General features: G+C 35.4%; 3 protein-coding genes across 6 annotated transcripts; 2 read left to right on the forward strand and 1 right to left on the reverse strand.

The window, feature by feature from the left end:
- Window positions 1-1152: 1152 nt before the first annotated feature.
- On the forward strand, window positions 1153-8403 carry LOC107003268 (putative uncharacterized protein DDB_G0270496). 2 transcript variants are annotated; one of them, XM_015201682.2, is made up of 14 exons: window positions 1153-1252; window positions 1916-2028; window positions 2136-2359; window positions 2821-2893; window positions 3386-3460; window positions 3550-3660; window positions 4095-4137; window positions 4721-4814; window positions 6637-6739; window positions 6818-6913; window positions 7024-7050; window positions 7330-7429; window positions 7907-7991; window positions 8070-8377. In XM_015201682.2, the coding sequence occupies exons 2-14, from the start codon at window positions 1933-1935 to the stop codon at window positions 8194-8196; spliced, it is 1254 nt and encodes a 417-aa protein (XP_015057168.1). In that variant the 5' UTR covers window positions 1153-1252; window positions 1916-1932; the 3' UTR covers window positions 8197-8377. The 2 variants fall into 2 exon arrangements, with proteins under 2 accessions (XP_015057168.1, XP_015057094.1); XM_015201608.2 differs by lacking the exon at window positions 1153-1252 and adding an exon at window positions 1256-1381 and having other exon boundaries at window positions 8070-8403.
- Window positions 8404-8937: 534 nt separating this feature from the next.
- LOC107006973 (flowering locus K homology domain-like) lies at window positions 8938-15318 on the reverse strand. 3 transcript variants are annotated; one of them, XR_001454997.2, is made up of 11 exons: window positions 14902-15318; window positions 13663-13764; window positions 12627-12845; window positions 11429-11487; window positions 11230-11321; window positions 10999-11111; window positions 10863-10925; window positions 10467-10627; window positions 10305-10367; window positions 9594-9990; window positions 8938-9442 (listed from the first exon to the last, which is right to left on the reverse strand). XR_001454997.2 is itself a non-coding variant. In XM_015205469.2 (10 exons), the coding sequence occupies exons 1-10, from the start codon at window positions 15256-15258 to the stop codon at window positions 9885-9887; spliced, it is 1335 nt and encodes a 444-aa protein (XP_015060955.1). In that variant the 5' UTR covers window positions 15259-15318; the 3' UTR covers window positions 8938-9884. The 3 variants fall into 3 exon arrangements, 1 of the variants encoding a protein (XP_015060955.1); XR_001454994.2 differs by having other exon boundaries at window positions 8938-9447; XM_015205469.2 differs by having other exon boundaries at window positions 8938-9990.
- Window positions 15319-15989: 671 nt separating this feature from the next.
- On the forward strand, window positions 15990-19688 carry LOC107006956 (transcription termination factor MTEF18, mitochondrial). Its single transcript, XM_015205460.2, is given in 3 exon segments — window positions 15990-16035; window positions 16038-18671; window positions 18889-19688. Coding segments are annotated over 2 exon segments (1887 nt in total). The 3' UTR covers window positions 17879-18671; window positions 18889-19688.
- Window positions 19689-19967: the final 279 nt, after the last annotated feature.

A 19967-nucleotide genomic window follows, 5' to 3' on the forward strand; every position in this document is an offset into this window, starting at 1 on the left:
AAATAATAGCAAATATAATCCATGGCAATATGAGTTATAGCCATCAAAGTTTTGGGGAAATTCAAATATTAGAGGAAATCGAAGAAACAATTAGAAAGTAGCCTTACCTGAGATGAATGGGGGAAAACAAAAAGAGATTTGCAGCGATCAAAGTAGAGAATAATGAAGGGAGAAAGTTGAAAGAACAAGTAAATGATGTGTCAATTCAAGATATCTCTTTGGAAGACACGTAACCTATATTGAAGCATTAAAAAGACTAAAATATCCTCAAATTTGAATTAAAAGACATCAAGCACACATATTGAAACTAGCCTTTTCTATATGAGTAGTAAAGTAAAAAGTTTTTTATGATATTTTTTAAAAAAAAAATACACTTAGATACTTGTATTTTTGTCATCAAATACATTAAAATAGAGAGAAATGAACGAGATAGAGAGGAAGGCGAGTGATATATTCATGTATGACAAATAAATGCGAATCTCACTGGATACATACTATATTCATATTTCTATATGTATCTAGCGTGATTCACACGTATTTAAATATCGGATACATACGAGAGTGACGAGCAAGAGGGAGGGAGGGAGGGAAGCAAGAGAGACGAGCGAGATTTGTTATATGTTTCAGATACATACTAATTCACTTGGATATAGTATATCTAAAACAAATTACATCTAATTTTGCCCCATGCGACTCGAGATACGTGTATATAAACATACACACCAAATATGATAAGATTCCTAATATTGCAAACTAGAGTATATTTAAGTAATTAGCTCCTAAAATAGTAAATAATTTTATTTTAATTTTGTTTACAATGAGTTATATCTTGTGTACTTAAAAGATATTATCTCTTGATAGACATAAATTTGATTTTCAACGGAAAAAATTTAAGATCAACCTATTTAAAGAGAAGATTGTGTAGTTATGATTAATTTCTATAAATTAACATATGTATTTTGAGTAGTTAATTTATTTAAATTATAAACATTTCAAAAACAACACAAAAGATGAACTTTGAGTGTCTAATAGAAAAACTATATCATGTATTCAAATGCTCGATTGAACAAGTCATAATTCAAATGTCTAATTTAACTCAAATTATTATTACGGTTCAGCGAAAACGAGTTTGGAGCAGGGCCGGGTCAAATCCGGGTTAAAAATAAAAAAGGGTGACCCGCTTATTATTAGGATTCTTAAACCCTTGTTTTTCTCCCTCAAGAATTTGGTGGCTGAGTTTCATATTCATCTGGTAATGATTTCTACTTCTCTTTAACTGCTTAAATAAAACCCTAGTTGGTTCTTCTCCATTCAATTTAAGCTTAAACTAACAACTTGTTGATTTAAAGCTGGAAAAGAAGAAGCTTTAACTGCAACACATGTATTTATACATATATTTTTGCTTTTCTAGTTTAATTCTGATTGTTACTATTTGTTTTCTTGTGGTTATGGCTCAGAAATCAAAAAACTAGTAATTAGCTTCAGATATCATGTTTTTTTGGTTCCTAAGGTCTCCAACTATTGTATTGTAGACAATGTTCGATAATATGTCTAAAGGAGTAAACTTTGCTCTATCAAAATTGTGAATTGATAGAGATAGTATCATACTTCATAAGGTGAACACCCAAGGAATAAGATTTTTTGGGGGCGTAAAGGTGGACACCATAAGGGTAAAAGAAGTGTGCATTGAGCCATGTCATGACATACTGCACAAGGAGAGTACTTCACTTATTGAAGTGCTATCCCTGTGAAAGTTAAACACCTATTTCCATCTTGAGGACTTTAGAGTGTGTCTCGTGATTTCCAGCTCTACCTTTTACATATTAGTTTTCGAAAAATTAGGCTTTGTGTTTTTGTCTTGTCGCGAGTGTAATTACCCGATTGATAAATGATGAATTCTTTTTTGTTTCTTCAGATTTAGGAGGCAGGAAAATGGGCACGTCTTCAAAGAAATCGAGGAAAGTAGAGGAGAGTGAAAGCAACTCTGAATTTGAGAATGATGAAATATTAAATGAGATGTCGGATGATGTTAGTTTTTCTCTCTTAAAATCCCTCGTGGGTACTTATATGGTTCTATCCTTGATTTTTTTTGTTTCAAATAGTTTACAAATGATAAATGTCTGTGATATGCTTAGGCCGAGAACTTTGATGACGACAGTGATGAAAACAATGACTATACAGACAATGACGATGACGTCGATCATTACAGCAATGAAGATGAAAGTGGAGAACAAGAGGAAGAGGAAGATGAGGAAGGAGATCAAGAAGAAGAAGAGCGAGAAAAACTGACTGAGGAACACAAAAATGCTGAAATGGAAGAACTTGAGAAAGAATATATGGAGCTTAGGCACAAGGAACAGTAAGTTTCTTTCTGTACAACATAGATTAGTTTTATGGAATATTTCTAGTTGAACTTATCACCTAATAAGTACATATTTGCTCTTTAATCTCATTAGAGACACAAAGGCTTCTGAGCTGAAGAATGATTTATATCACAATTTATAAGATCACTTGTTTAATAGTGGATTCAATCCATCCAAGATACATCTAGCTAGTATTAAAAGAACTTCCATCACAATTTATCAAAGTTCTTCACAGTTTAATGCGTCTTTCGACTATTAAATAACTCGCATCATATTTTTATCAAGCTTCAGCCTAGTTTCCTTCTTCAGTTTGGTTCAAGTCTTGATGATCATATAGCAAGTCTAAAATATAAATAATATCAGCAGTAAAACAAGTAGGAAGTCCTCACTATTAAAGATATGGTACTCTTGCCTACTATTGGTAGACATTTGACTTTGGCGGTTATTATGTGCACAGAGATCTTTTGAAGAATCTGACGCAACATAAGGATGAGGATCTTCTCAAAGGTCAAGCAGTTAAAAACCAGAAGGTATAGTGTACCAGATGTCACAGGCGATAACTTTAGTTTTATCTTCTTACTATTGTTTTTTTTGGTTGTATATGCACACGTCATGTTGCTTCAATTAAAAGAAATTCTGGTTACAGGAAACATAAATGGCTATTATGTGATTGGAAGTTATTTATTCCCCTGTATGTTTTCCATTGATATCTATGTTGTATCTCCAATAGAAACTATACGATTGAGTTGCATATAAACTATACTTCTATTGCTTCTTGGCTTGCCAATGGCTGAAATTTTAGCTATAGTGCTAATATCATTTACTTGATTATTCTTTTCAAGTAATATGATGATTGACTAGTAATTCGATCTAGTGTAGTACATGATTAATGACTTGCTGATCTCCTACTTGAATTGTCCAAGCTTGTCTTACGTAATTGTCAAAATTATGTTATTGACTATCAAAATAAATAAATTGTGTTTTTAACTTTTTCCTTTTTTCTCTCTTTAAATTTCCCAAAGGCTCTCTGGGACAAGACACTTGAGCTAAGATTCTTGCTGCAAAAGGCTTTCTCGAACGCCAATAGACTTCCACAGGTTCATTGGGTTTACCATTTTGTTTCAACACCAGCACTAGATTCATGATATTGACTAATTGAACTTAAATGCATGTTGATCGCCTGCAGGAACCAATTAGGTCTTCCTTTTGTGATTCGGAGGACACAGTTGAAGATGCATATTCAGATCTCATTGCCTCTTCCAGAAAAACCTTGGATTCCATACTGGCATTGCAAGAGGTACAGTGAGAACAGTTACCTCATAGTCAATTTTCTTTTGGAGTAACAAAAGATTAGTATGCTTTTCTTTTGCTGGAAACCTGACCATTGCTCCTCCCTAGCGGTCCCATTAGGTGATAGGTTGCCACTTTGATATCCCAATATATCCTAAACACGTCACTGATAACCATATTGCAAGCACCTCAATAAATAGTTTAACCATGATCCGTAGCAATATTCTCTTGTCAAATGCTCTACAAACTTCAAAATTGTTGTCTTGTAATAAAAATTTTTAAACCTGGGTTGAACAAAGTCAACTGATTTATTGATTGTTGTGCATAGTGGATATATGTCTCGTGAAGTAGGATGAAGGGAGTGTTATCTTTTGTTCAGATTAATACAATCCAGCTTTGCTTATATAACCAATTATTAAAGCACATTTTGCCATTTGACAGGTACTACTGGAGAAGAATCCATCAATTACTAAATCAATGGATGGTATGACATATAGCTTTGATTTTGCAGAACTTGAAGAGCTGCCCCCATACAAAAAATTTGAGTGTTAAATGTTCTTTACTCTTGAGTTTTTTGAAAATCTGAAGTTCCTTCTTGAAATAATCTAATAATAGTAGTAGTAAAATATTGGTAAAATTAGGATGTAACAGGATGCTCTTTGTCAAATCTGATCCTCAACTCAAGGTATTGACTACTTGAGAGGACTTGCTTTAAGAAACCAAATAGATTAGGTTATACAGGGTCAGATATTTGCTAGATTTTCAAGACCTGCAAAAGAAACCGATTGCTTCTATGTTGCAGCTCTAAACAGTGATCTCTAAGTAGAAGTTCTATAATACCCTGTTGTCTGTAATTAACTGAAAAAGAATTCCTGGAAATCCTTTCATATGCCACCATATTTGGTAATGTTTCCAAACTGGAAAATCAAGTCCTGGACCTTTTGCACATCTTTCATATTTAAGGGCCTAATGACCATCAATTTTCCTCATAGCTCAAAGACAACATATGCATCTTTAGGAATTAACATATTCACTGGTTGTTGTTTCTGTAATTTTCTTTCCTGAAGTCAATTCTGGTAAAAGGTCGAAGCTTTTGGAAGATTCTGTAAAGTCAGGTGAAGTTGATGATGATTGGCAGAAGATTTCTCAAATGCATTCAAGGTAAGAATGTTTAACTGGGGCTTATTGTCACATCCCTTGTTTTATAGCTGTCTGTCAATTTTTGTTATTGCTTTAGATCACGATCTCAATTTGTTTGCTACAAGATATACATGTTTTATATGACAAATCAGGAGGAACTTCCAACATTGTAACAGTTAAAACTAGGAAGAAGAGTGTGATTTAGGTGGAAATTCAGCCAACACAGCCAGTAGATGTTTATCAGTGCTCTACTTATCAACAAAGAAAAAGAAATTACAGGTGCCACAATTTTGGTGGCCTAGGAATTTAAGGGGATTGGCATGTATTATTCCTGGAAGCTAAGCCTGAACTCTTTTTAAGCAGAACATTAGTTATCTGGGCTGGGCTAGAACACCAGTATAGCCTAAGCTGGATCACATCATTGGCAGAATGTGAATCGACAATACCTGATTCTTTGTAACTGTCTTTTGTCAAATTTAAAACACGGGTATGATTTTGAACGTGAACCAAATTTTGGTATAATAGTTTATTTGAGCGAAATATTCGCATGCAAAGTGCATTTCTCTTTGTGTTTTACTCTAAATCTAAATGAGCAAGAGAGTGGTGCTGGAAGAGGCTAAGGCCTAAGTGGGAGAGGTAACAGAATTGGGTGGGTGCAATCTTCACTTTGTTCTACCTCGTATTCCTTGCACACTTTCAAGTTTCCATTGCCTATGAGCAAGGAAAAACCAATTTCTTTTCATTTATCTTATTTATCTCTTCCCAGGACCTATGTGTCTACTCCATGGATGCCTTTGTCCATCTGTATGACATGTCTGAATGTGCAGTTCCCCAAGAGCAAGATAAGACTTGTGTCACAGTTAACTTAAAACTCTAAGAGAAATACAAGTTATCTTGTTCTTATTTATTTTCTACTATTCCCAAATATGTATGCCTTTACTCCATGTCTGTGCCTGTCTGTCTGACATGTCTTGTTCTAGAGAGCTGAGAGCAAAATAAGAACAATGCGTATGTAAGTTCCTGTTTAACCTTATACTCACCTCAAGTCACATTTTATATGAGAGTCTATGAAGAGTATAGGATACTAATTTGACTTGGCAATATATTAGTCATAGTGCAGAGCATATAAAGCAATGGTCGAGAAGTTAGCTGGCAGAAATAAATATCATACCACACTTTAAAACTTGGAATTTGGACTTCTTGAAGGTTCTGAAAGTCATGTAGAAATGAAATTGGTGTCAAATATTTTTGGTCCTCCCAAAATTGAAAGACTCGTACAAATTGGGATAGAGCAAGTATAAGTTTTCATTTGAATTAATGAGGGCTAATTAAGATAGCAATTTACTTTTACCATTTGATTGTTGAGCTAAACACAACTGGAAATCAAATGAAAAAGGAGGGGAAGAACCTTGATCGTAACATCATCAAGATTTTTAATCCATGTTGGCGTTGCTAATTTAATTGGCTAAACCGGAGGGTGTGGAAACTTGGGGCCACAAGTCCTCGAATGTTGTAGATTACCTTTTCGATTGCTTTTGTTCTAGCGATTATTTCTCATAATCTATCGCATTCTTCTAAGCAATAGGTTGGATCTTGCTTCCCCTGTGAAGAATTAGGTTCTGCATCCATTATTAGTGTTGATCTGGAGTCAGATTTTATATACATCTTTGTTAGGAACAAAATCTGCATAACTACGAGCATTTTCTTAACTCCAAAAGTTAGGTTCGAGAGTAGCTAATACCCTGCCTTTTCTCAGCATTGCATTCTCATGTGATAAGTTTGTTTTTCCATTTCTCCCTTTGCTAAGTAGATTGGCCTGTTATTGGCAATTCTTGTGTCATAGGATGGCTGCTTTTAGGGATAAATCGATAGATAAATGGCAGAGAAAGACCCAGGTGACCTCTGGTGCTGCCGCGATCAAAGGCAAATTGCAAGCATTTAATCAGGTTTATTTCTGGGACTTGAAAGATGCTATGTACAGCAATGATCACAATGTCTTGAATTAATGTTGTGATATTGTACAGGATATTAGTCAACAAGTAGCTGGTTATATGAGAGATCCTAGCAAAATGATAAAAGGAATGCAGCAAAGTAGATCGGCAGTTGCACTATTTGGAACTGTAAGTCTAACTTTCTGAGTTGATTTGAGGACGGCTATGTTTCTTAATGTTTATGACAATTTTTTTTTCTGTTTTCCTTGGTTTTGATTTATGTGCCTGCTTTTATGCAGGTTCCAGATGCTACTGGCAATGGAGAGGTATCAATGTGTTATTTATGCATTTTGTCAGTTTTTGGCCCTGAATAGTGATGCTGTTAAAGTCCAATTGATAAGAGTAGACCAGTAAATCTCCTTGTTGAATGTGTTGCTTAGACAAATATAGGCATGCTAGCTTTGTCAGGTTTATGCAATTGGTACAACAGTGGAAAATGTCATTCTTCATGTACAAATGCATTAATTTTTGCTTGAGAATGCTCTTGCATGGATAGTGTTTCTTTAGAAAAAAAAGCACGTCTCATTATCCTTAACTTGGATCAGGGAACAAACATGGATGGTGATCCAGAGCTTCTGGATGACTCTGAATTCTATCAGCAATTGCTGAAGGAGTTCTTTGAGGCTGTAGATCCCGCATCATCTGGTAAGTTGAACAACCCCCTCCACCTCTGCAAAATAATCTGGTTATGTTTCAGAGGTACCACCTTCCTCTATCTATGGTGATTTATGTTATTAGGGAAACGTGGTTATCCTCACCTTTGATGTGATACCTTCAACATCATGTTCAATTTTTTTCCGTCTTTCTCCTATGATTTTGACCATCACATGTCAGCTATTGGTATCGTTCGATGTGAAATGGTTTTTTTAGGTTACTATGTTGCTTGAAGAATGTTGCCTGCTTTCTTCACATGCATTCTGTATCTGTCATTTTCTGAAAGATCCCTGCTTTTACTCGAATTTGCATGTATACAGCATGAAATAAGTTTATAAAGATTACAGCTACAGATGAGCATTCTCAGAAAATGTATTTATACTGTGTTTGGCTGAGAATGCATTTCTAGGCTTTTTTGCTTCCTGGAAAAAGAACACCTTAAACTAACCAATTGTGTATCAACTACAGAAACAGCATTCTATGCATTGAAGAGACTACAAACAAAGAAACGAAAAATTGTTGATCGTCGTGCTTCAAAGAGTCGTAAAATCCGGTAAATCATTATCGATTATGTTGTACAAGGTTGCATTTTGATTTCCGGGATTATAAAGTTCGATCTTTGTTCCTGCAGGTACAATATTCATGAAAAGATTGTCAATTTTATGGCTCCTAATCAGCCTGTAAATCTTCCAGAAATGGCCCCCAAATTGTTTGAGAATTTGTTCTCAGGTGGCTCTACCCATAGGCCACTTGCTTAAGGCCCCCCAGAACCGAAGGTTCCTAGAGTTGTTCCATTAGATATAAAATATGTAATTCAAATAGTTATTACTTTGTACTAATATTAATGATAGGCACAGATCTTTTTAACTTTTTTCTTGTCAGTTTGTTGTTTGGGTCGAGTTAATTATAGATGAAAGTAATATTATCTTTGGACTAAAATCTTTTTATAGATGAAAGTTAAAGCTGCAGTCACATCGTTTTTCTTTCATGTTATTCAATTTTCCCCCCAAATTTTCTGGTTTTTGCAAGTTCTTTCTTGCTAATTAAAACTGAAAGAAATTGTGCCAGTTAGAAAATTAACTTGCTCTGTTACTACATGTTATTTTCTAAGTGTCTACAGCATAATATTATTAGCCTTTCTTAAATATCGAATAAAATGATAACTAAACAGTGATAATACATGTATCCTATTTCATATTATAATCATGAAATGTACAACTTTACCAACTAAACAGCATAACATAGTAACAATTTATTCAACCTACCGTTGTGTTAATGCAGAGATTATTTTTCTAATCAGTCCAACCAAACATCCATTGCATATTTGATTCATCAAGAAGTTTTGAGGAAGTACTTTCAAAGCAAAACCCCAAATTTGTTTGTGTCGTCAATTTTTTTTACCAAACTTCTCATTTGCATGAGAAATCTAGCAACATCACTCACAATTATTCAACGATATCAGGCAACATCGATTGAAAAATTATCAGAGCTTTCAAGTATGGGATTAAATTTTCGACTGGGATTAATCAGAACACCTGTATACCATGCTGAACATAAATACCACTCCTGTTTTGCAAGAGATGGACTCGCAATATGTCAATCAGCTTAAATACAAAGATAAATGAGTCAAAGACATGGCAGTGTATCTTATGGGCGCGTATACACGGGGACAATGCTGCACAGGATTAGGGGAATGATATGCATGATGGTGCTGGGCGGGGTGGGAGGTGGGGGTAAAGAACACGCTATAGATGGGGTGATGGGATTTGAATGGTTTGGGAGCCAAAAAGAAATAATTGAACCGATGAACTTTTGTCAATCTTTTTGCTGCTACAGCCCATTGTCCTGAGCTCTGCTTCTCCATCGGCCCCCCCTCATCCATCACTCCTGATCATCTCATTTCTAAATCATTCGCACAAAGTGCTTTTTACAAGTTCTTCAGAAATCAGTTAAATGGGAGGTGACCGCGTCTGATGTGCAATGCATTCTCTCACATCCCTGTTTCTGTTCTGATGGAAACAACAGAGCTAAATGAAAATCAAGCAGCAAAGGTAAACCAGGGCGGGGTTTGGGAGCTTTTTCAAGGGGCAGGATCGGGCAGGGTGGAACCAGAGGAGATCAAAGGGGCAGAAGATCCAGAGGGCTATGCTTATACCTTCAATGCAACTGCTACTATAAGCTCCCTTCAGTAGATCTGCCGCTCCCAGAGGCGTACTAGATTCGCTGATCGTAAAACTTTAAGCATAAACTTTTCCATCAATATTCCACGAATTAAGTGATCTCATGCAAACTATGTCGCAACATCAACAAGAGACATCCTGGCCGAAACCGACCATCTCCAATGCTTATATCAGAAACCCAAATAATGACACAACAAGAAATTGTCTACATTGTGTATATCAATCATCTGATTGAAAAGATGTATGAGAAAGACCCCCTTTTGCTTCTACATCTGTGGAGCTGGATAAGACTGACCATAGTAACCGGGAGCTTGAGGGTTGGTTGATGTGTAGACTTGTGGGTATGATGCCATCATATGAGCTTCTTGGTTACTGCAAATACAAGGATAGACTATTGTCATTCCACCAACTAGCAAAGTAAATAGTCTACAACCAGTGGATAAGAAATCCTAGCAAACATCCAAGTTACTGACCAAAAACCAACTCTGAAAGAGCTAATGATTAGGTCCACAGGAGCATGAGAAAGAAATGTCATAATCACCCTTAGGGTCAGTATCAGACTGTCAACTTAACTGTAGCAAAATTTTCGCTCATTTTACTATGACAAAAAAAATTACCAGAAACTTTTTGATACTTGTAATGGGATAACAATCAGCTTTTACAAGGACAATTTGTATGCAACTTACCTGTTCATATAAACTCCATGACCATGATTATATCCTGGCATCAGCGTAGCAGATGTGTTGGGTCTGCATCAAGCAACATTGAAAAGTTAGATGCCAGACAGGAGTCTTAAGCTATTTATTTAAAACTTAACCAATTATGAGTTAGGGTACACAAAAAATTACATTTGTTGTTGCATCTGCATTGAATGTTGCAAATGCATCGACTGTTGCAGCTGCATAGACTGCTGCTGGAGCTGCATTGTATCCTGTAACTGCTCACCACCAGCTTGTAACATCAACTGGGAATAGACATATTCATCAACTCTTTGCTTTGCAAGGGCGACCTGTTAAACAGAAAAATATATTAAACACGATTGGAATCCCTTGATATCTCATTGATTGACCTTTTCCAAAGGTATTTAAATTACAAGAGTCTAGTCAAAGATCTTTATGCTTATTCTAAGACTAAGTACTCCAAAGACGGTTCCATTTTAAAAGCAATATTATCAAATGAAACTAAAGGGTGACATACAACTGCAGCTCACCAAAAAGAAGTGAGACATAGAAACAAAGTTTCACCTGTTGTGCACTACCACCAAGATGAACTTGTCTTTGTTTCTGCTCGCCTTTCCCACCATGTACCTGCAAAGCAAGACCACGAACATTAAAACAACAAGAGACGAATCCAAAAGATCTGACAAGGCAATTTATGCACCTTAATTGTCGCTCCAGACTCTGCACGGATCCTTGAAATATTGGAGCCGCACCTTCCAATCAACCCACCAGCTAATGATTCGGGAACTAGCATAGTCAGATTTACATATTCAGCTGCAAGAGTGTAGTCCCAAGGATGATGTTATTATTATAACTATACAACTCAAATTTCATATAGCATCAAGTGTATCAGTCCAGAAGCTCAAATATACTATAAGAGAAGATTGATTACCTGAAGATGGATCCACATGTGGTTGAGGTGGACGAGAATAACCAAGATTGTAAGTCGGGCTGATCGAAATTACTTGTTTAGGGGGGTTATCCCTGTCAAATATACATATTAGGATTAAATAGTTTTAGAATGATAAAAAAAGCTTAATTATGCCAATTAAAATTTATTAAACCTCCTTGATTAAAAAAAATTACTAAACCTCAATTGACAGCCAATTTCTACCACAGCTCTCAAGACCGCAGGGATGTCTCCAGCAAGCTGAATTGGGAAGCAGAACAAAAATAAACAAGCTTAAAATGCTAAAGCTCTTAAAAGGTAGAAATAAGCTAAAAACAGATAAGTCCTAGACAAAACAAAAATCTCCCCATACAGGAAAGACAAAATCCCAAAACTGCCAAAGAAAATTCAAGCTAACAACAGACAAATGAACAGTGACTAAAGCTATATAGGTTATACAGGACACGTGATATCCCAAAACTGCCTAACAACTTCAAGTTAACAACAGACAAATGAACAATGATTAAAGCTACAGTTGACAGAGAACCCTTGAAAGCATGTGATAAGTCGAATACATGTGCAAATAATGCTAGAAACTTAACCGAAGTTAGTTGAACAATAGCTCTTTTTTATAAGATTTGCCTGTTTTCTTTTTTTGATGAAGATTTGCCTGTTTTCTTTTAAGGTAAAATAACTAACATTTGATTTTAAAAATAACTATATCAATGATGGGGAAACACCGTTGTACAAGCAATACATCAGAAAGTAGAACCAACAAAACTATAAGGTTTTACTTGGGTAATACTTAGTTCTACTTTGGCATTGCTGAACAATTGGTGGAGTATCAGGAATAGAGGTGGGGAGGAGGACTGGTGGAAGATTATTCCTGCTTGCATTTGGTGGAAAGTGTGGAAAGAAAGGAATGGTAGATATTTGAAGGCACTAGCAGTCCTATCGAGAAAATTAGGATGAATTGTCTTAGCTTGTTTTTTTTTTTTTGGGTGTAAGCAGAATATGTGGGGGGGAATAGGAGAGTTAGTATATTGAATTGGCAATGTATAATTGTATAGGGTTCTGGTCAGGGGTTTAAGCAACCTTTCGGTGCTTGTAAAGTTTCCAACTTAGCACCTTTTTCTGGGCTGGCCAAGGTTTTATTGAATAGAACTGTTACTTGTCTCAAGAAAATTATAAGGTTTTCTATGACAGACATCCAATGTTTCATACATAGTGTTTAACATTTGACTGCTATATACTACACTATCTACCTCAGAAATGAATGGTTTAATATGACACCTATCGGACTGTAGTTTATCGAAGAAACCATAAGTACACCGAATGGGTGAAACATAGACATGCAAACAATTTAGGATATGAACTGGCCAACTGTACCAACTTCTCACCTGTACTACACGGTCAGACTCATGAGCAGATGCACACAAAGGCAACTGATGTTGAGCAAGAACTGTGATCGTTGCTCCAGAAGAATTCCTCAAAGTTCCAATATTTTGACCAGACATTCCTATCAAACCACCTGCTTGAGAACCAGCAATCAAAAACCTTACCGTGTTTGCTGCCACATGTCCAGCACCAACTTTTTGCGCGTCAAGGTTGCCATCATCCTATCATGGTAAAAAATATAGGGCAAGGATCAGTTCCCCCTGGGCAAGCTCTCATGGATTAACCTTCAAACAACAAGCAGAATCATACATAGCAGCTGTGACAACCTTGTTCAAGAAGAAGATGGTTCAACTTTTATCTAGAAACCTACATGACTTATTAATTAATATACATAAGCCACTCTCAAGGCAAAGATATTAGAAAGAGAGAAAATCTTAATGGCTTAGCCAATAAATCTCCTCCCCCAGGAGTATAAATGTAAGATCCAAGAGAGTATCACAGAGGATATAATCATGGTCTCTCAAAATTGGTTCCCAAGATCGCACTATATATGTTATCAATATAAAGATACACACTATATATGTATACACACACAAAAGATATCAGGACAAGAGGAATCACCAAAAACAGATGGTCCAGAAACAGTTGGCAGAGTAATTGATGTTGAAGGGCTTTGTTTTTTATTTTTTCAAAAGTTGTACACCCAGAGATATTGCCACACTTATGGCAAAACTGGAAATAATTGCGGAATGAGAATAAGAAAGCAATCCTTAAGCCTCCAAAAACAGACAAAAAGACTTAAGTTTTGGCACCAGACGCAGGAAAAAGATTCATAAATTTATTGTAAAGACACACCAGCTATAACAAGGATTAGACGATAAAACAGTTTTTGTGTAATTGGAAGATCAAAAGGTCATATAATAAAATGTAGGAAAGAAGACCAAAAACATACTGTATAAAACATCTCTTTGCTAATATATAAACAGGAAATGCTCAAAGTAAATGACTTAATATGTTATCACTCATAAATCATGTTACCTTTAAAATAAGTGACACAATTTGATGAAGGGCATTCTCCGCGTCACTGAACATATCATCATTGTCTTTGGAGCTAATGATAATTACTCGCTCTTCATGACGCTGCAAATACCAAATGCATAACAGCATAAGTAGTGTTATTAAAAGTGAGTGATGAAAGCAGGAAGCGAAGCTAATCGCTTTTTTGCAGTGAAGAAAGGGAATGGTGAAAAAGAGAGCACTTCAATTCCAGAAGCTAGAAGCAAGACTTCAGTAAAAAGCAAAGCGAGCTTTTCTGCTGAAGCGCCTAGTTTTTTTTTTTTTTATAAAAAAAACACAATAAAATTGCAAAAACACTTCAAACATTTCCTTATGTTCCACTTCTCTTGTTGCGACACTCTTTCAAGTGACGGCAAGGTAAATTTTTCATGTCCTCTTATTCTCTTCTTCTTTTCTCTGTTTCTCTGCTAAGCTTGCTGTTAGTTTTTTTTTTCACAACTTGCAGTCTGCAATTTTCTCTTTCTCTACTTTGTATTTCTTTTTGTTATGCTCAGTTTTTTCTCCATTTTCTACAATTTTTCCTCTTTTTTGTAAATTTTTTTGTTATTCTGTGTCTGTTTTTTCTATTGTTCCATTTTTTTCTTGTAGTAACTTCTATTTACTTTTAAATTTAAGAATTGAAAGATTTGCTTTATATGTTATTCCTATTGAACTGTTGGATATCTATCTATGCATATTTAATATTTTTTCGTTTTTGTACTAAATAGTGCTTTAGTTGGAAAAGACGTGTGCCTGCTTTAGGTTTCTCGCTTGGGTGAAGTAAGCCCTTGTCCCCTTTTCCACTTCTCATTCTCCAAAACACTGACAGAAGTAAATTCTCTATGCTTAGTCTGACATTGAGTAATTGAGAACCAAAACCAACATGCCAAACAACAACTAAGCCTCAATCCTAAAAACTCAAATTGCAGCAAGTTATATGAATCCTCACTGATCTTCACTCGAGCTCATCTCATACCAACACACTTCATTGATCACTAGGCAATTCAGCCAGCAGTTAAATAAAAATAATTTCTCAAATTCCTTCAATTCAACGATTGTTTGTCTTGAATTTTCTCAATTAGATTCCAAAAATTCTCAAACTTCGACAAAAGCAATTGCAAAATAGCCCTAATTTTGGCATACAATCAATTTCGAGCTTCCAAGAATTTAACAATTAATAACACAAAACATCAAGACAGAACAAGAAATGGCATAACTCACAGCGATAGCATCAGCAACTTTGATAGTAGCTTTAGTTTCTTCACGAATCTTCTGTATACGATGCCCTGCTTTACCAATAACTTTCCCGATCTGTCTGGACGGAACAACAATACGGTACACTACATCTTGAGAAACCTTAACCCGCTTCTTCAACGGCGGCACATCGTCACCAGACAAACCAGCCTCGTCCGTGGCGGCGGAAGCGTATTCCTCCCGTGAACGTTTAGCGGTGGCCGAACGATTCGTTTCATCATCTGACGGTCGAGAAACAACGGCGGCAGCCGACGGTGGGGATCCCGGAGGAGGAGGATTAGGGCTAGGGTTTATGGAGGTTTCGATTTGCTGCGAATTAGCCATTGGAGGATAATAGGACAGGAAAGGGAAGAGTGAAGAAAGATGGAGGGAGATGAAAGAGAAAGATATAACAAAGTTTTATATATTTTTGTTTAGTGTTTGGGTTTGACAAAATTATCAAAATGGTCCTTCAATGTATGAGGTTTAGTCTCATTTGGTCCTTAATGAATAAATATATAATGAAAATAATTCTTAATATATTTTACCATAATGGTACTAAATTATATTTAACCAATGGTAAGTTTTGATGTCAAAATATGAGAGGTCTTCAACATCTTCCTCCACACACAATCTATTTAATTTAAATCTAAAATATTTTAGACCTTTTTTTTTGTCTTTATTTGAATATATTTTTTTTATAAAGTTGTATTTTTTTAAAATTTTATTGCTCTATAAAATTCTTTTTGGATGATTTTTTAAACTTAAGATTAATTTTTTATGTAAGTTTTGAATTGAATTGAATATTATAAAACTGTAATTTATTTATAACGTAAAATGTACTTTGATATTAACAATTAATATCAACTTACTTTATTTTGTGAACATTACTTTTAAAAAAAGATAAATAGTGTTTTTCGACCTATTGAAAATGACTAAAAATATTTCCTCCTATTTATCGAATCAAATTTGTGAATTAAAAAAACTCATATATATATATAACTTAATAGAAATGACTCAAAATGACTTAAAGAAAGAAATGATGGATCAAACATACAAATACTAATATTACAGGGATGATACTGCAACTTCTTCAATTGTTCCAAAACAGTCAAAACCCACTGGCGATCCCTTGTGCAGTTCAGTTCAAGAAAAGCCGACAAACTCACCGGAATGTCCTCCGTCAATACTCGCCGGAGGTAAACATTTTTCTACTGAATTCTCTATAGAACTACTGAAACGCTACTTCCCAACCCAATCACCAGAAATGCTCTCTCGTTGTAAAACCCCAACACTTCAATCCCTCTGTGTAACTCTCAAGCTCCAATTTTTCTCTACAAATACACACCAAAAGCTTCCAACACTGTCCAAGATTCCAGCAAAATATAGGCCCCAAGCGATTTTACAAGCTCAAGAAGTACTCACTGAATACTTCCATTGCACTAGATCCTTACCCTTCTGTTTTGCTGAGTACATGGGTAAAAACTCGCGATTTTCCCTTTTGGCTCTTGTTTCTAAAGTCCCATTTTCTCGTAATCGGTTTCCCAATTCCATTCAGAGGTTCTTAAGGTACCACCCCATTAATGAATTTGAGTTTTTCTTTGAGAGCATTGGTATAAATCACGTAGAAATTAGTTCTATGTTGCATGTGAACAAATGCTTCTTGTGTGAAGACAGTAAAGTTTTTGATGCTGCTTGTTCTCTTGCTTGTTATGGTTTCCCCTGGAACAAATTGTGTATTTTGTACAAAGGGGATGTTTCAATTTTTGGTAAAGAGCCTTATGAATTGGAAGAGAGGCTTTCGTATATTGAACAATATCGGTTTTGTAATGTTGCTGTTATTGGTATTTCCCTAGCTTTCCCATATGTCCTGGGTGAAAAGAGTGAGGATGAAATTGGTATGCTGTTTGATGATTTGAAAAGGGTGTTTCTGGATTTTGATCTTGCAAGTTCTGTAGAGGGAAATGTAAATGCTTGGTTTGAGATTTGTAGGAAAATTGCAATGTTTTATGAATTGGGTTGTGAGAAAGGGAAGATTGGTGAATTGATGGGAAGAAATAAAAGCATTTTTGTTGATTACTCTGAAGAGGTTTTGGCTAAAAAGATTGATTTTTTTTGTAGACTAGATGTGAGAAAAGAAGAGATTGGACTTTTAGTTCTATCGAAGCCTGAGATTTTGAGTTTTGATTTGGAAGTTCGTATGATTTCGACGGTAGGATTTTTGAAACATTTTGGATTGGGTGTAAATAAACGAAAATTGATTGCCCAAACATACCAATACATTATGGGTAGAAATAGAATAGCTAATGTACCTCATGTTTTGAGATCATTGGATCTAAATGAATGGTTCTTTGACAGACTAAAAAATGGTGGTCATGGTCTGTTAGGTAACTATGTTATTGGCAGTGTTGAAGATTTTGACAAAGATTATGCAGAGCATTTGCAGAAAATTCAGGCGACGAGAACACCCTTTCATACCCTTCGTAAATTAAATTTCTTGCATGGGATTGGTTTTGGAGAAAACAAGGTGACTATGAAAGTGTTGTCTCTGTTGCATGGTCCAGGTGATGAGTTACAGGAACGGTTTGATTGCCTACTTCGTGGTGGAATTAAGTTATCGACGCTCTGCAAAATGCTTACAACGTGTCCAAAGATTCTGAACCAGAAAGCTGAATTTCTTGAGCAAAAAATAAAATTTCTTTTCCTGGATATGGGATTATCACAGGAGGAGCTTTGTGCTTTCCCATCCTGTTTATGTTATGACTTGGAGAAGAGGATTATGCCCCGTTGCCAATTCCATAAGTGGCTTAGAGAACAGGATTGGTGTCGATATAAATATTCTCTTGCAAGTATTGTTGCCACTAGTGATAAAATGTTTATGGCTCGCATCTCTGACATTCATCCAGATGCCCCTAAAAAGTGGTCTGATAGTTTCTCAAAGGAAAATGACTCAATAAGTTGCTAAGGCACATCAGAGTGCTTATTGTTGGTCAATCTTTTAGATGGTTATCAAATGAAAAGATTTTGACTTGTACATCCTTCTTGTTTTATTGCTCCTGATAGCTCATTGTGAGATTTTAAAACAATTGCATGGCTTGTGACTGAAACACAAGATGTAACTATCACGTTGCCATTATAATTAAAAGTGCAAATTATCCAGATTTATCAGCACAAGTTTGATCTATGCTGTCTGAAGGAGTAAATTTGTGTTAATAAGTTTTGTAAAATCAGAAGCAGGAATTGTCCATTGACTAACAAGTTGTTTCCTTTGTTTTCATTTTTCAAAAAATGGTAGTAGTTCAACAATGAAAGGAAGATGGTTTCAGTGTCAAAGGGCCATATATTAATATCTTCTTGAGTGATTGTGATGAAATATGCTCCAAATCAGATTTTTGTCTAACTGGAAAGAAATGCCTTTTTTGTGTTTCCAGTTGTATCTTGCGAGTGGGACTAAGGGGATACATTGAAAACTATCTGCAGTTAAGTTGATCAGTTGAATACTATTAATATTATGGAATATCAATGTACTTCAGGGACTACAATGCTGCTGAAAGTGTGCCTTTCACTTACAACTTTGATATAGATAAGTAGTAAAAAGAAAAACATCTCCCTAGAACGTGAGCATTGTGTTAAACTTATCTAGAAGCTCAGCAGGTGCTTTTTTCTGTGTTAGCCTGCAGGTCATTTCCTGCTTGCAATGGCTCAAACTGGCTGGGGAAATAAGTTTAATATCTAACAAAGAAGCTCTGAAGAGACGGGTGAGTGTTTCTGGTATCTAAATCTAACTCTTCTGTTCATGCATTAATAATATTCTGTATGTGAGCATGATAATAACAGTCACAATATATTGGCAAGTTGTCTTTATATACTTATATCTATGTAAAGTACAACTAACTATTAAATCACATGTTTAATAGTATCTCTTTAATGCCAAAAATCTTCCTGAAGGATTAATTTCACAATTTCAAGTTGCAGAAAAGGAGTAGGAAAGGAAGCAAGTTCACTTTCTCCTCATCAGTTTGTTTGCCTTTACAAAGACTTGTCTAATATTAGCATCCTATATTGTAATTATTCTTTCCCTAGCTTGTGTTGATTATGGTGAAAGTTACAGTCCCTTAGCCCTTAGGGGGATCTGCTTATTGATGAAAGTTACTACCTCCTAAGTTTGAGTAAGGGGTTCACACTTCACACACTCTTGCATATTCAGAGATATTGATTACAGAAAGAGGCCTGATGGACACGGTATATACCAGCCATTTACTTCCTTTATTTCCGCTGGTTTGACATGTTTACTTAGTTTGTTTCAGTTGTAAGTCGAATCCTTATGCATTTTTGTTTTCTGCATCACTACTTAATCTATTTCCACTAGTAGTGTAATTTACTGGATGAAGATGAGAAAGTCTCAAAGATTTGATGAGACTAAAAGAACTCTTACTGATAATTGAGACCCTTGCGCTGGTGATTTACTTGAGGGCTGCAGTACACCTGTTATGGATGAAACACGAATATGATAATGATTCTTTTCCAGTTGATGTGCTAACTTGAAACTTGTAAAGATCCCTAAAGATTAACTTCGAGGTTTTATCTCTCTGATTGTGTTCCTTAGATTCATTTGTTGTTGTTGACAACTACATCCAAATGGAGATACTGTACCTACTTTAGTTTGGTAACACAGCTTGTATAATTTTAGAAAACTTATTTGCAAACCGCTGTCTCCTTTGTCTTTGTTTCTTCTGTTTCTGAAGACATAGAAGTAACTATTTTGATCTTTTGAAGATTAGCTGTGCATTGATATTCAGCTGGATGTATTTAGTTCTCTTTGAAACCATTGAATTTTATATACTATTTTGAAGTGTGTACTGTTTTCACTTATATTTCCATTATTGAAACCTTGAGTTTATCATATTTGTAATTACTAATATTCTTGTAGCATTACTTTTCTGGATGTCCATTTATCTTAGACAGAGGTGTTAAATGAGCGAATTGTACTATATTTTGAGCAAGTTCAAATGGTTTGAATCTATAGATAGTTAAGTCATAATAAATCAAAGTTA

This window comes from Solanum pennellii, chromosome 1, assembly GCF_001406875.1.
Source record: "Solanum pennellii chromosome 1, SPENNV200".
Lineage (NCBI taxonomy): Eukaryota > Viridiplantae > Streptophyta > Magnoliopsida > Solanales > Solanaceae > Solanum > Solanum pennellii.